The sequence below is a fragment of the Parasteatoda tepidariorum genome, chromosome 3 (assembly GCF_982258835.1).
Source record: "Parasteatoda tepidariorum strain Cologne lab strain chromosome 3, Ptep-v5.0, whole genome shotgun sequence".
Classification (NCBI taxonomy): Eukaryota; Metazoa; Arthropoda; class Arachnida; order Araneae; family Theridiidae; genus Parasteatoda; species Parasteatoda tepidariorum.
Window position 1 is genome coordinate 79965360 of NC_141757.1, and position 17022 is coordinate 79982381.

The 17022-nt window shown below is 28.9% G+C and overlaps 1 protein-coding gene across 1 annotated transcript; it reads left to right on the top strand.

The window, feature by feature from the left end:
• The first annotated feature begins 30 nt into the window (after nt 1-30).
• On the top strand, nt 31-15935 carry LOC107450892 (uncharacterized). Its single transcript, XM_087159663.1, has 7 exons — nt 31-249; nt 597-715; nt 3378-3519; nt 5130-5251; nt 7919-8029; nt 13303-13500; nt 15634-15935. Exons 1-7 carry the CDS (start codon nt 144-146, stop codon nt 15748-15750), a joined length of 915 nt encoding a protein of 304 aa, XP_087015789.1. The 5' UTR covers nt 31-143; the 3' UTR covers nt 15751-15935.
• Nucleotides 15936-17022: the final 1087 nt, after the last annotated feature.

Consider the following 17022-nt stretch of genomic DNA (forward strand, 5'->3'; position numbering starts at 1 on the left):
ATGTAACCTTAACCGTTTGAAAAATGTAAACAAATATGACAACCGTGTGTCCGGTGTGTATCAGAATCATCAATTTGTCGTGTACGCTGTTAGTAACTGTTTAAGTTTGTTTTTACCTGGTATTTATTTTTATTTATAGAAAAATGGATTTCCCTTCTGCAAAGAACGCATTTTTCAGTTTAATGAACTCTTTAAGTAACGAAGATCGTTCAGAATTTCTATCATGGTGTAAAGATTGGTGTTCCTCTGGTAATTTACTACCTTTAACTTATAACAAAGCATATGTGTATACCATATTTTTTTTTTTTGTAATTAAAACTTTATTCTCGCTTGTCATTGTAATAATTATTTGGTTCAATTATTTTTAGATTCTTCGATTTAAAAACTTTTATTCATGTATTGAAAAAGATTGGCTGCTTTAAGGTTTTTTTTCTTCTTGCACCTTTCTTCCAATAGTGGTTCATATTTCATTATTACTAGCTTTTTTTCTCTTAATTTCAGAGTTTTCTGCAAATGAGCTTGGAAAGAAATTATTGCCATTACTGTTCTAAAGTAATTTTATTTAGCTTCCAAATAATTTTATATCTTTTCTCTAGATTCTGAATACAGCAAAAAGTACTTCGATCTGCGAACAATTGCAGAAGATATCAAGACTTTAGTACCAACTGAAGCTATATTTCCTTCTGAGCAGATAAATCACAATAACTTGCTGACTGTGAGTCATTTTGCCATAACTTATTTTTTATTAACTATTTAATAACAATTGCAACACATTTTAGCACAATACTTCATTCAAGTATAATAAATGTATGTTTTGTTTTAAAAAGATGACTTGTGTGTGGTAATGCACCAAAATGATCGCCAAGTTGCATCCAAGAAACTGACAAAACTATGGAGCAGACGAGAAGGGTGAAATATGTTGACACCTTTGGGCAAACCACTATATACACAGTACCAAGTCCCATATCCAGGAATTTGTTTAATAGAAACGTTTATCTTACAGATACTTTATAATCATTAAAATAGGCATATCTATTCCCATTTCTCCCCAAAAAAGTTTAGTTTTTTTTCTTTTACTCATGATCTGTTACCAAATCTTAATCTTATGTGTCTAAAGAAGAAATGGTTTTGCTTTTTTTAACTTCCCTTTTGCCTATGTTCAGAGTTGTTAAGATAGGAGGTCGCTGTGACCACCCAAAGATTTTAATTATGCAGCAAAATTTGTCCGGCCGTTCAGCAGATTTTTAGCAAAACAAATAGCAGTGAAACTAATTTTATCAGTAATGGTTGGGACTCGTACTCGTAATGGTTGGTACTCGTAATGGTTGGGAAAAAAAGCTCTTTTTTTTTAAACATTGTTTGAACACAACAAATGTGAAATAATGTATTATTGAATGAAGGGAATATTCTATTTAGTATCTTTACGAGAAATTCAGGTCACAAAGTTACTTGTAATTCGATTCGCGAGAAAGTGAAAAATACATTCATTTTAGCAGATTATTTTATTTATTTATCAAAGGGTTCATTAAATTGTTTTGCTTGTTAACTAGAGTAATTAAGCTTAAAACATAAATAAGTAATATATTAGCAACAAAAAAATTTAATTTTTTTACTGAAGCAAATGAATTACATCCTTATATAAACTTTCTTCTACAAGGATTATGACTTTTTGCTCCACTTTTTTGAATTTGTCAAATATATGTTTTTTAAAAGATTGCAAAGAATATATATTCTATATACGGCCTGGTTTCCAGAATTAATTATTAGATCTATTGATTTTTAAGCATAAAAATTATTTCACTTTGGTTATAGCAAATCTATTTTTTTAGCTGCCAGTGAACTTGAATTTATTATAGATAAAGCTTCTGGTTGATGTTATATTAGACAGATCATACTTATTTCTTAGCTTCCAACAATTGCACTTTTCTTAAGATGTTTTTTTTAGTGATAGTGAAATAAAAATTGCAACAATAACTACTGTAAGCAGAAATTTCTTAAATTTTATCAATATCTACAACCACATCAATGATTATCAGATAATAAAATTAAATAAAATTTGTTAAATGAGAAATGAAGTGTCTGAATTTGCAACTATGTTGTTTATAGCTCATACTTCTTCAAAGCTACTCTTGATGTTTCTTTAATTTATGTAAGAATAATTGCCATCGCTTTTTCATCGTTCCGTCAAATTATGAATCCCATTCAGCAAAATGGGAATTTCCTCATTCGAAAAATAAAAGTTCATGGTGCCCCAGCCTGTGTTTAGGATAGCTAAGCATTCATACTGCTTTAATGAGCATATTTAAAGAGATCCAGAAAAGGCTAGAGCGGTTTAAAAAGAAGAAAAAAACTTTTATTAGAGGATTAAACTGTAAGTGTTATTGAAACTGAATAATAATGGTGTTTGAAGAAAATGGCATGTTTTGATTCTGTATACTACTCAGTGGCGCTACAGGCCAAAGAGAGTCAAGACCTACTGTGTCCATCACAGTTTTCTTGACCTTGGTCTCTGAGGTGCAGATATTCCCGTTGAATGGTCGGAATTATTTGTTGTAAGAATTTCACTCTTTAGCCAGGTTAATGATTCTCGTTTGATTTAGTCATGTTTAATGATTCTCGTCAATCGTCGTTGATCCCGTTCTTGCACGATCTTTTTCCGACTGCAGCGATGTCGTAGATTTGATGTTTTACCGGATTTCCGATACTCACGGTAGACTCGTGAAATGGTCGTACATGAAAATCCAAATTTTATTGCTATCTCGGAGATGCTCACTCAAATCTGTATAACCTGGCATTGTAGCAGCAGTAACCGATCTAAGAACTGTGCTAGACACTTGTTGTTTTATATACGCGTTGCCGATCACAGCGCTGTACTTTGATTGGCTCCATACCCCTTTATTTGCATACTCATGCCTGTACCAGTTTTTTTGGCTCTTCAGTGTGTGTGTATATATATAGTTCACAAAGTCTAATATTTGACTTTACAAGTAAAAAAATTAATCAAAGTTTTCTGATGTAAAAATTGCATGGTATAGAAAAAATATGGCCAGGGTTTTCATTGAAATTTGCCTGATATACATGTGGAACCCTGTGTTTTCTTAGCCTTGAATATGATGTTTCATTTATATATTATCACTAAAATATTTTATCCATTTTTTTGCAACATAATATGTGCAAACTATTATGGGCATAATATGTGCAATATAATGCAGTGTATACTTCAGGCAGATTATGCATTAATTTGGATTAAAGAAGGATAATTCTTTTTCAATTCCTCAAAATAAAAAGGGCTAGTTTTACTCTTAAAATTCTTTCTATTAATTCATTAAGTGAAGAAAAAAAGAGTTTCTCATAATTATAGCACTATTTATATTTAGGAATCTGCTCCTAGAACCACTCCTATACTACATGTTGATAGTTTTCTCTTTGAAGATGAACATATTGATTCATTAGTTGAAGAAGGAAAACTGAGTCGGAATTACTGCAAAGATTGTGGATCATCAAATGTTTCCCCTATAAGTAAGTTAAAAATAATAAGTTTGTTATTTACCTTTTATCTTGTTTCAATGTCTAATTGCAAAAGACTAGTTTTTGAAACATTTACTTTATTAACTTATAGATTATAAGATATTTAACTGCTGAGACTTCCAGAAATAAATAATTTTAAACTTATCATTCTCGTGAAAGATTAATCTCTCACATCTCAATTGTGTTGTGTAATTTACTCATTTTATTTTAATTTCTCCTTAAAGTACTCAACACACTGCTCTGACGACATCACAGTCTATGAAATCCTTCTCTTTTCAAATTTAGTTGTGCGGCTACAACAGCACTTGACATTGGATAAAGAGCAGTAATGATTGATATTTGTTTAATTGTTGAATAGGTATGAACAGAGAAATAACACAAAATCAATAAACAGATCTAAGTTTCATTGAAATTAATTTATATATTTTAAATTAGAACGTCTCATGTGTTTAATACAATACCAAAAGAGAAAAAACTCAACAAAACATTTGAATAAATTCAAATGAAATTAAGAATTGGAACTAGGTGTAAATACACCTCATCTCTATTGTAGGAGTGCGGTCCTCTATGACCTTTCTACTCTTAACAAGGTATACCTAAACTGGGTGCCTATACATATGGGTATTCCTGGTAATGAGCTGACTGGTGACTGGCTAGGGTGAACTGGCTGAAGCACTTATTTCATAAATTTATACTATATTCTAAAAGAGAAACTATTTAATCATCAGACTAATACATATTTTCTAATGAGACTTACATTTTAATACAAGTTTGGAATAAAATTTACCCATTTGTTCAAAACATTAAATAATAATAAAAAAGGTAAATAAATAATCCAAAAACTGAGGAGGTAAGATGTTGCTTGATTAAAAACTTCATTCATTAAAAAAAATTTACGGATTTAAAATAATAGTCAACATGTTTCAAGTGCTCAAAAATAGGTGTTCATTTTCAAGACTGGGGCAAGTCTTGAAAGGGGCCGTCTATTTTTGGCACTTGACTGTTATTTCCGATCCGTATATTTTTTAAACGAATTAAGTTTTTTAATCAAGTAATAACAAAAAAAGTAGTTTTGAGCAAGCACAGTAGGAAGAAATAATTATTTAAGAATCTAATATTATAATACTTAAAGCAAATTTATTTGAAATGGCAAATAAAAAATTGTCGTAAATGTATTTGAATTTAAAAATGGCAAATAAAATCGGCACAATAAAGTATTACTAAGAAATCATTGTTTAGAATAAAACACAACAAACTCATGAATAGTTATTAGTAAAGCTTCACACAGAAAAATAATTACAGCTATTTTGATTATTATAAACAAGCACCGTCATCTGTCATGTAATGAAGAGGGAAAATATATGATTTAGAAAGCCATTTAATTACTCGCAAATTACAACCCTAATTAACTATGCATTTTGTAACCAAATTTGTAAAAGCTTCAATTATCGTACATTTTATACTTGTTTTATTTTTAAGCTCATGATGAAAATAAAGAAATCAACTGTTACTGGATTATCTTGTCACAGTGATTTTTTTTTTTTAATTTTCTAAATTCTTATTATTTGAATGTCAATAGGAGACTGTTTCTTTGTTTTTAGCGTTTATCTCACATTCAGCATCAGTGCAAAGAATAGAATTTATTTTTCAATACATGCTCCCTGATATAAGCAATAAAGTTCTGCTTGATGTTGGATCTAGATTAGGAGCTATACTATATGGGGTAATGTTTATAATATGGTTCTGGTGTTTAAATTTAATTCTGGTGTTTAATTTTCTATCTATAGTTTTGACCCAATTAAACATATCCTTTCCTCAATCCATTGGTGTCTGGATGTCACATGTATCTATATGTTTCTCCATCTCCAACTTGTAAGGATTAATTTGTTTATAATTTTTAGTCTCAACTGCACTCTTTTCAATTTTTCATTAAGGATTCATAAAAGTATTTTTTCGTAGCCTCAATGTTAACCATTAATTAAAGCCAGTCAGATACCTTCAATTAATGAATATTAAGAAACTAGGAACTGTGTAGCACCTATTAATAGCAGGAAAAATTTGAACCTGTGTGAAAGAGATTTGTTAGTTTAAGAAAATCAAGTTTTTTGCTAAATTCTAGATATATTAATTAATAGCATTAATTAATTAAACATGCAATTTTTTCATGCTTATTTAGTTCAGAATTACATTTTGTTGAATCCTTTAAAAAATCAAATGTTTTATTTTTTTTCCTTAAAAATAAAAATGCCTCACAAATTTGAAACTAAAAGAATTACAAAAACTATTTTTTCCTACTACAAAAGTGCGATTCTACCTATGTAAATCTAATTTTGTTTGTTCTGAAATTTTAATATTTATGGTTCATTTAAATGTCTTATGAAAATTTAAAAGCACACCATTTTGTCATATATTTTTTAAATATTTTTATAATATTTTGAGTACAAAAGACTACTGTAAAAAATATAGCAAAATATTTTTAATAGCCTCTGTCGTCAAAATAAAAATTATCAAAAACAGAATATTTCCTTCCTGTAAAAGTAAAGGGAAATAAAGCAAGACACATTAGGGTAATTATTTGTTGCAGAATAATACAATTTAAGTTATGACTTGGGTGGGTATCAATATGTATTACACGAAAAGATATTTTTTCATGTGTGTCATACTTATATTAAAAGGATGGTACAGTTTCTAAAATAACTTTTTGCAAGTTTTATATTGTATGAAATAAAATATTGTATTTTAGTTTTGAAAGTAATGTATGTTATAGACTTATAAAAGATCTGGCCCTTTACAATCTGCTAACGTCATTTGTTAGGCTTATTACAATGGGTCTTGTCGGCACATTGCAAAGTGATTTTTGCCGATTTTCAAAAACCTGGATTTTTCTTATTAGCATACAAGATATGTAATACCAGAAGTTATTTTACATACTATCTTACACTGTCATTCATTATCTTTCCGCGCTTACTTACATAGTTCTATTGCATTTATTTGAAACTTCTCTCTTTCCCGCCCTTGATGGTTAAGTTGGTGTATTATATTTCATTATTGCAAATAAATCTGTTGTATATATATATATATGTGTGTGTGTATGTATGTATATATATGCACTGTTGTTTTTTATATTTTGCATGATACTCGTTTGTTGTGCTTGTATTTTATATTCGAATCAACAAATGCTTATCCAGTTAATAAATGTACTTTAAATGTCTTACTGTATATTTTTAACTATTGATTTGTTTAGTATTAATGATTTGTTATTTATTTTATTTAAATTTATTTTTATAGCACCTATATATTAAAATAAGTTAAATGATAAATATTATTATTCTAATTATTTAAACTTTGTGGAATAATATTATTTTTAAGGTCACTGTGCTGGGCTATCTGTGTTTGCTCTTATGTTTAACGTTGCATGTATAAGAATGTTTACAATATGAAATTTTATAGTATAATTTTATTAATTTAGTGTTTTTAAATATTATGTTATAAAATTTTTTTTAGACAGCTTTTTTCAAAAAAAAAAAAAAAAAAAAACTTTTTTTATTTTTATCAACATTCAAGATGACAAGGTTTCAAATGAGCAAACTATGTATTATCAAACAAATTTTTATTTAATATGGTAACCAAACATAAAAAGAAAGTAATGATGATTACGATTAATTACAATTTACTTTAAAAAAATAATATTATTCAATTAATGTTACTTCACATTAGTGGGAAGGTGAGAACACTGAAAAAAGCAAAAATTATCATTCATTAACTCATTCTTATTAAAAAATTATCCTTCTTTGACCAACGACCATTTGGTTAACACTATTCTAATTTATTGAGAATCTAAACTCTTTTTAATTTAAAAAATTTTGTGCTGCTTTAAAAAAAATGTCTAATGAAACATTAATTTTTTTACAAAATTTTCTATTTTAAGTGCTATTGTCTTTTTAACTTTTATTTACTTTTTTAATAAAAAGTTTAATTATAAAGTGTACTTTTATAACCCTGGTCTATCTCATTCTACTGTATTTATAGTACCTTTTCTTTTTAGCTTTAAAAAAAAAAATTTTTTTTAAACTTTCCAGTGTTTTCTTATTATCACCAAGTAAAGTTGCAAGCTTTAAGAAACAAAATTTAGTTTTGATGAAACATGTTGTAACGTTAGATTTCATGGGGAAAATTGACTTTGACTCAATTGTTAACATTCTATTTTATTTTTAATGTTGACTCCTTGTAAATTGCTTTCATGTTTACTCCTGCAGGTCAATGGAACCTAAGGATAAATCTCCACTTTTGTATAAATTTTTTTAACTTATTACGTGTTGGGAAAAAAATTTTGCTGTTTTTTTTTTCTCTATTTCTCTATTAGTAAGTGATTACATATTTTTTTCCCTAGGCCTATTACTGTAGCAATGCTAGAAAAATAATTGGTGTTGAAATAAACCAAGATTTTTGTAAATTGCAGCAACACATCATTGAAAAATATCATTTGAATGACAAAATAGAGGTAAGTTGACACTTATAATATTAGTACTTTTACAAGATACTAACATAATTTAAAAATATTAATTTTAGCTCACACTTTTTTTTTTTTTTTGAACCACAGAAGATTATGTGTACTAATTCATGTCAATGTATATTGAACCTCAAAAGTTAAGGGGAAAACAGAAGATGATCATTGCCAGTGCACATAAATGTCAAAGCTATACACTAATAGGATTAGTTATATCACAACCAAATGAAAATTATTGATGTATTTTTGTGGAGCAGGTTTACAAAATATCAAGCTTGATATTACTCTCAATCCATATTTTTTTATTAAAGTGAAACCTCTCAGTTTCGCAGTAAAATTATCTTTAATAGAGGATATTGGTTCTCAGGGGTCACTGCCATTAACTTTAAAATTATTTCTAAGGCGCATGATGTTTTCCAAGCAGTTTTAATTTTACTCAGTGTAATTTTCTTGGTGCAGGAATGCCACTTGTGTTGGTGTCACTAAAACCAGTTTGATGAATACAATTTAACATCAATGAAAATGACCTCATCATCATCATCATAGTTGGCCAGACAGCCCAATGTGGGCCAATGCCTTCCTCTGAAGATTTCTCCATAATTACTTCTGATTTATCTTTGATCTCTAATTCTTCTTATGATCTCCAATGAGCCCTACTGATATATAATATATGTGTAAAATCAAATTTATCAATTATGAATGACTGTGAAATCTGCAGGAAAGATCTCCTTTATTTACGACCACTTTTGGGAGGCATGGAATTTTTTCCATAGACTTTGTGTTGAAGAAAACCTTTAGGTGAGACCATCAAAACCTCTTCCAGCAACCAGGCAAACTCTACACCAAAATGTAGAGAAAACAAAGGGAAAATTGCAGAACAATAAAAGAAACTGGGGGGGGGGGAATTCCGAAAAAAGGACAAAAAATTCTAAAAAATCCGGAAAATAAAAGATATAATCTTTTCATCAGCTCACACGATTATATCCGCAAAAGAAAGGGCTTTCTAATATTGTATTAATATAGCCAAAGCAAAATATATCAATACAATAGTGTAAGGAGCACTCAAAAAATTTTGCAAAAAAAATTACAGGGTGGCCACCCACCTGGAATTATCAGGGAAATTTGGATAAAAACCTGGAAAAATCAGGGAATTTTAAAGAAAAGCTGGAAATTTTTTCTTTGATCATTTTTTTAATTTCACCAATTTAAATTTTACTAATTTTCTTAATTTAAATTATTTCATCCATTATACCCACTTTTTTTAAAACGGAAATGTATCGCCTAACAGTTGAAATATCATCAACTTAGCGATACTTTGCTTGCATCAAAATTTGCTCCATTACAGCTCTGTTAAACTAGCATGCCACATAAAATTCTGCCGTGGTTGCTAAACGAATGTAGAAACCTTTCACCGCTATGGGACTGTGCAATTTAAGAAAGATTCTGGTGGAGGTGGAAAAAGGGATTAGGAAATTAGCTTCTGTTTTTAAATTCTGTCCTTGGGCTGAATCCATTCATGGCTCAAGTTTGTTCCAATGCTTAGGTGGTAATTTTTTTTTTATATTTTGACAAAATGTTTTTGTATTTTTAACTTTATGAAATTCTCTAAAAATTAGTTGGTCATAATTTAATAATTATAGACTTTATATTGCACCCTTTTTCTAAAAGCTTTTCTACTCTCATTCAAAGAAATCAATGAATTATTTTTTCTCAGCAAACCAACCAATCACATTTTTTTACAATCACTAACAGCAATGTTTGTTGACAAATCTTCACAATTGTTGCATTAATGATTTTTGATTCAAAATTTTGTACCAAAACATTAAAAATAAAATAAAACAATCTTGCCAAATTGTCAAAATAAATTTTTTTTTTCAAGATGATATGTTGAAAAAATAATATTTTGAATAAAATATTTTATAATACCTGGAAAAATCAGGGAAATTTGAAATCTGATTTGAGTGGCCACCCTGAATTACAACAAGTAAAAAAGAACACAATAAGTAAAAATATCACGTAAAAACAGAAAATAAAATATTAAAAAAAAAAATTTAAAAAAAAAAACAGAATAAAATATGAAATGAAATCTGTAAAGTGAGTAGTGAATTCAAATGAACTTACATGAACGGGAAATTTTTCAAGAATGATTTAAAATATTTTTTTAACAAGATTTCAAAAAATGAAAGCAAAAACGCAAATTAAGCTAAAAACGTAACTAGAGGACTCCTGTATTAAAGTGCGTTCTTATTGCATTACTGAAGTGCGTTTGATTTGTTGGTTACCAAGGATGGGCCCGAAAATGGATGTGCGCAAGGTAATATTATAGTGGATAATTTGAAGAAGTTGACAGTTAATAATTTTAGAAAATAAATATTTGTTTAAGGGGAAAAATAGAAAAGAGAAAGAAACATGAATTGCCTGTTTTGCACGGATAATTTTAGCCACGGATTTGCCCAAAATGGATTTGCACATGGAAAAATTATATAAATTAACAAAGAAATTTTTTTTAGTAAATAATTTAAGCCACGGATTTGCCGAAATGGATTTGCACATGGAAAAATTATATAAATTAACAAAGAAATTTTTTTTAATAAATAATTTAAGCCACGGATTTGCTGAAATGGATTTGCACATGGAATAATTATATAAATTAACAAAGAAATTTTTTTTAGTAAACAATTTTAGCCACGGCTTTGCCTGAAATGGATCTGCACATGGAATAATTATATAAATTAACAAAGAAATTTGTTAATAAATAATTTAAGCCACGGATTTGCCCGAAATGGATTTACCTTGGTTTGTCAGCAACTATTCTTCAAAAATTCCACTTGATAATCACTTTCTTATTAGCTTTCCATGTTACACCCAATATGTTTAGATCTTTACCTTTAAAACAGCCCGGATTTACATCTTCCATATCAATAAAAATATCTACTTCTCTGCAGCACTTACGCAAAATGAAATTGTAAGTCTCTCTTCTGGTAATTTACCAACTCTTTCAATCTCAGATTTTAAGATTTATCTTTTTGTTAGCAAAGACCCAAAAAAGAAAATAATTCTATTTCGTCCTTGTCTAAAATATCGTTATCATTATATTCAGGGAGCAAGAGTAGCAATCTTGCTATTTAATCATCACAGAGTTTCATCAATATCTGCTACTTTTCCACATTATGAGCAAAAAACTATGTTATACCTGTAAACAAGTTTTTTAAGCTACCTGTTAGACTTAGAGGTTGGGCAGCTCTGACGAGCAGGGCACATCGACCAGAGGTCTATTGTACCCAAACCCTAAAATCATGATTAGCATGAAAGCCCTATGGCTGAAATAAAATTCAGCAAGCACCTTACAGGAACATCTTGCAGTTCCCAGGCATTGCCGTAGACCTCACAATCACAGAGTATGTGTCGTGATGTCTCTTCTTCTAGATGACATCCCCGACAAAGAGAATTGGGTTCTATTCCCATAATGTTTAGGTGTCTCCTGAGGATACAGTGACCAGTAAGAAGACCTATGATCTTCCTTATACTGTTTCTATTAAGCTTTAAGAGCTCCTTTTGACGTACACTAGGACAGTCTCGATTCAGCTCCTTAGCTTGTCTCTGACCGTCAGCAGCGCGCCACTGCTCATGGGCGATCTTGCCGTAGAGCTTGTTACTTGCGATTCTGGAATCGCTCCAGTGATTTCCAGTGTTTTTTCTTTCATCGGGTCCAATTACTGGAATTATTTTGTATCCTTGCTGTTCTAAACCATTCAAACAAAACTACATTGATGTCTCTAAAATTTTCTTCCCACGTGCATTTTACGTCTCCGGATTTAAAAATTTCCCCTTCTTTTTTTAACAGTTTCCTCTTCATTCAGAATTTTAATTATTTGTGTTTTGCCACAGTTGAATATCTCTGTTACTTTTTGTCCTGAATTCCCTTTTTCATGTAAAATTATCTTCTCTATCTTTTGTCAAGCCTAAAATAAACTTCTTTTTTTTTTTTACATTTTACAGCAATAAATTTTAGCTATTAAATGAATTAGTAACACTTCAAAACAATTTCTTCAAAAGAACAAAATCATGTTCACTCAAATGACTGAAAACTCTCATTCTTCTCCTTTTCAATATTTTCTGTACAAAAGCAACCAATTTGGCTTTAAAACCATGTTCACAAGCGAGACCTTCAACAGCAAGGCTGGCTAGCTGTAGTGTGCCAAGTTCAAACCTTACTTTTTTTTAACTTTGCCATTGAAAAAGAAACACAGTAGACCTTCTGGAGTAGCTAGAATTCAGTTTACACCTTGTTTCCTCCCAAGTGTAATAAGGAAAAATTTGTGTTTCTGATATGGAAGAGCCTAGAGCATGAAAAGAGTCTTTTTGTGAAAGTGGGAGGTAGGGAAAAATATGGTTATTGAGGGAGAGGTTTTTTGTGCCAATATCAATTACCGATAAATTGATATCTGTTCTGCATCAGTAAGTGTCCTTCAGAAGAGCCACCCAGAAATATTTATTAATATATAAAGTTATTTCAATTTTTTTATTTATTATTTATTTTTCCCATTTTTTCTTTGGTCCTTTTCGTGTTTAAAGGGAAGGTTCGTCTGGTCGCTGGAAGGTGTTTTGGCAGTCTTACCCGAAGGTATTCTTCAACACACTGTCTATATAAAACAATTTGTGCCTCCTAAAAATGGTCATAAATAGAGGAAGTCGCTATGCAGAAATGGTGTTTCCCTGAGGTTTCACTGTATTTTTGAAATTTATTTTATTGTAGTTAAATAGCATTTTGTTGATGCACACATGTTTACTTGCAACACCTCTCATTAGGGTTTAGAGGCCCTTAAAATGCAATGTAAGCATATTTTTGGCACTTTTAGATTCCTCCTTCCACTTAGACAGCAGAAATAAGCAAATCACAAAACCTCCATGTTTGTTTGCCGTTTTATATATAAATGATCTTTAAAAAATTTATTTTTAATATTTTTTGCCCATCTTAACTATTTTGCTCCAAATGAATATAAAATGACCAGAGAATAAAAAAAACATCTCTAATTATAAATATAGTTATTACAAAGTTATATTTATAATTTGTGTAGTTTTTTTTTTTTTTTTTTTTTGTAAGAAAAAATATTAATCTTTTAACTTTCTTACAATCGTATACAATAATGTCTTGCAAAGAAAGAGTTGAAAAATTTCAGACTATATTTTTTTGTTTTTCATATATAATATTCTTAAAAATTTGTAAGCCTAGTTTTAAAGCTGTTTTAATATTTCAAATTATCTAGATAATTTGGGATAATGTGTGCAACATTCCACATGTCGTGCAACAAGCGGATGTTATTATATTCAACAATGTTTTTGAATGTTTCATGTCAAAAACTGATCAAGAAGAAACTTGGAAATGGCTACGAAAAACTGTCACCAAATCTGGCACTATGTTAGTTTCATCTCCAAGTATAGAAGAAACACTAAGTTCTCTACAGGTAATATTGTATTGAAAAGCTTATTTGAATAGAAACAAAAATTATTTTAAAATATCAAGAAATTTTTATTTCAAAATAACTATTATTTTTCTTCCAGATTTTAACATTTAATTTGAGAAGGAAAAATGTTTCATATTTCTAACTAAGAACATAATTAGAATGCTATTTCAAAAACTCAAATATTTGTAAATGTTTCTGTAGCTATGCTAGTCCTGGAAGAAAAGATTCAAATTTTAGTGAGAGCATTTTAATACATTTTAGCCCCAAGTGGCTTTGTCATCCATTATTATAAAGACTTTATCTGAAAATAATTCTTGATATTGCAAGCAATAATGCACTTTAGTTACTTCAATTTGTTTAAGTCATTATGAGGGAAAATCACAAAAGTTAAGATCTTTTATATTTTAATACAATACAAAAAGAGGCTTATTTTCTGTAATTTTTACATTTAAAATCTAAAAGTAATCTAGCCAAATCAGTCCATGCATTCGTATAGACTCTATGGCAGTTTTTGTACACCGAATCATATTAGCTAGACGTTATGTCTGAACCTTATATTAATATTTCACTTTGTCTCCTTGTATATAAGAGTTGTATGAGAGGAGTTGGAAAAGAGGAGATACAAGAGTTGTATCTCCTTCCAAGAAATGCTCTTTCTCATTGAGGAACAGGTTCTAGTCACTGAGTGTCTACTCCAGACTATAGAGTATGATTGTCTGTCATGATGTTTCATTGAAACTGTTGCAGAAGAACAATGATTTGACATGTATAAAGAGGAGAATGCTTAAGCCTTTGTACAACATTTCTTTTATTCTGTTTCGAAATGTTATTTATTTATTTTTTTACCGTTAATGTTTTAACTTTATCTGCCAGCTTCAGTTGCGGTTACAACTGGCATTTAAGTGTATCCTATTACAATGTGGATAGCTAGGTTCAATGCATTGTGATTCATTAATGTTTTCTCGGGTACATTGTGAAGAGCTCGTAGGACACTGGTGAAAAAACTGCCACATGTACTAAAATGGATAAACCAATTTGGTGATTGTGTCGGAAAAAAATATGAAAATGTTTAAACTTAAAAATTATGTATCCATATTATGTATAATTTTATATTATAACATATTTTATATTATAGAAAATTAATATTATTTGTGTTTCAATAAAAATTGGATACTTTAGGAATTACCCTTACAAATTTAATAATTTTAAAGTTTTTAATATTAACTAAGATATTTTTATTTGGTTTATCAATTGATATCTTCACTTACATGATATCAGAAAAATCTAAAAGTATAGTAATTGCTATTGTAAGCAGATTAATGTTTGCCTCTTGAAGTGTATTTCTATTCCATATTTCAAGGGTAGTCTGAAATATAAGGGTTGCTTAAATGAAAAGTAGACTTGCTTAACATCACCAGAAATACAGTAGCAAGGCACTGAAAACATGTTTAGTCGAATTATTTTCACCAAAAAAAACGTGAAGTAGTACAATCTTTAGTGGCAGATGATGAATGAATCGTTCGTTCCTTACTCATGTCAGACAAAATTCTGCAAATGTGTCTTACGTTTTAACTCTAGTCATTGTGTCTTACTCAAATGTGTCTTATGTTTTGTTTCTAGTCATTTTATCACTAACGACAAATGATTCATGGGAAATGGTGGCATTTGCTTGCTCTATTTCTTACAAAGTCAAATATTGCTGTGTGTCTTTAGGAGAAGTTTTATACTGTTTGTTCGTAAACAGCAAACATTTGACAATGTCTGCTACAAAAAATCAAACTACTACACACTGCTCTGATTTCTCAGTGCATCCATCTTATCATAAATTTACATTCTTTTTAAATGCAAACTTTTTAATTAGTTCAATGCATTCTCTGGAACACTAATCTTATTTCAATTTACAACTTAGGTAGGTGGCGTTAATATCACTGCTGTTTTTCTTATGCTAATAAGCAGGTGCGTTTTTCATTTGGGCTACCCTTATAAAACTGCATCTACACACTTTTTAGAAACTATAAATTTCGATGATAGCAAAGAAAGATTTAGACTGAAAAATATGTCAGAAGGGACGGAATAAAACCACATACATAATAAGAATTTGATGGGAGAATTGATTATTATTTAATTTTTTAGACTGGCATAGATATTTCATCATGGTTGAAAAGAATTCCCATCACAGATCCTGAAGCTGTTTTGAAAATGGATGATCAAGATTTGCTCTCAGAAATAACCTCATATGTAGTTATTTAAAATCTGAGCTTTTATTCTTTGTAAATATTGTGATGCTGAAGTCTGATTGTGGAGCTTATTTGAAAGAAATGTCAAGTGAGATTTGAATTATATGTTATAACAATAGTTTTAAAGACAAAATTAGATCAGCATTGCATGTGAATTGGAAATTTATCATGTGAAAATAAAAATTAATCTAAATTTTATATGTGTATTTTTTTATTGGAATTCCACTGTTTCAAAAATTATTTCAAATGATGAAAAAGAAATATATTAAAAAAAAAATTAAAACAATTATTTAATGTTTATTTATTTATTTTTAATATTTTTAAACTACATTCAAAAGCATTGTGTTTGTAATTTTTATATAGTGTCAATATATTATATCGTGTCAACATTCTTGACTAACAAGTTAGAAACTCATCATAATTCTTACTTCTACTAAATACGGCAAAATCTCTTGAGTTGGTTCCAAAGAGTTAATAATTATATATTTTTAACACTAATACCTAATTTTTTTTCTTCTGAATTTCAATAAAATGAGGTCACACTTCAGTTACATCAACACACATACATTTTATAGCGTAACTACATAGAATTAATCAATTTATGCATAACAAACTTTTGTTAATTGGTTGCTTTGCTTTTTTTGCAGAAATCTAAAAATTTTAACATTTATTATTAAAAGTATAGTTTTGTTAGACCATCGTTTTTTCCATTTCTGCAAAATTGTTGCTTGCCATGTTCTGTGCAAAATAAATAAAATACATAACTTAAGTACACAAATTAAAAGCCTCTACAAAAGTATAAATCAATAAAGTTAACTTCAAAAATCAATGCAAGTGAATTTTAATATAAATTTAAATACTATATAGTACTATTATAAAAAAAATTTACAAAACTGGATTTTTAGAGTTTATTGATAAAAACAGCATATTGATTGCTTCTATAATCTGAATTTTTCTATTATAAGAAGTTGGTTCATTCCAAATTACTTCAGATGATTGAAGTCCTATTACAATAATTAATCATTATTTGAATAACAAAATTTAATGTAGTATATAATTAAATTTAGCTCTTAAAAAATTTACAATTAAGGAAAAATACCATTTTGATTTTCCAAAAAGACTTGTTCTAAGTGAATTAATTAATTGCATGATTAGAAATATTAGTAGTGTCTTAATAAACCTCTAAGGTACTTATTCATATTAAGCAGATATCTATATTATAAACATATGTTCCTTGCTATCATGCATTAAGCATACTGAGATACTGAAAAAAGTATGATTATTT

What these genes read in the sequence shown, in the direction of transcription:
- LOC107450892 (XM_087159663.1), top strand. Translation starts at nt 144, where the DNA reads ATGGATTTCCCTTCTGCAAAGAACGCATTTTTCAGTTTAATGAACTCT. An exon ending in TAGGAGCTATACTATATGGG is followed by an intron (nt 5,252 to 7,918) that starts GTAATGTTTATA and finishes TTTTTTCCCTAG; the next exon opens with GCCTATTACTGTAGCAATGC. An exon ending in AAACACTAAGTTCTCTACAG is followed by an intron (nt 13,501 to 15,633) that starts GTAATATTGTAT and finishes TTAATTTTTTAG; the next exon opens with ACTGGCATAGATATTTCATC.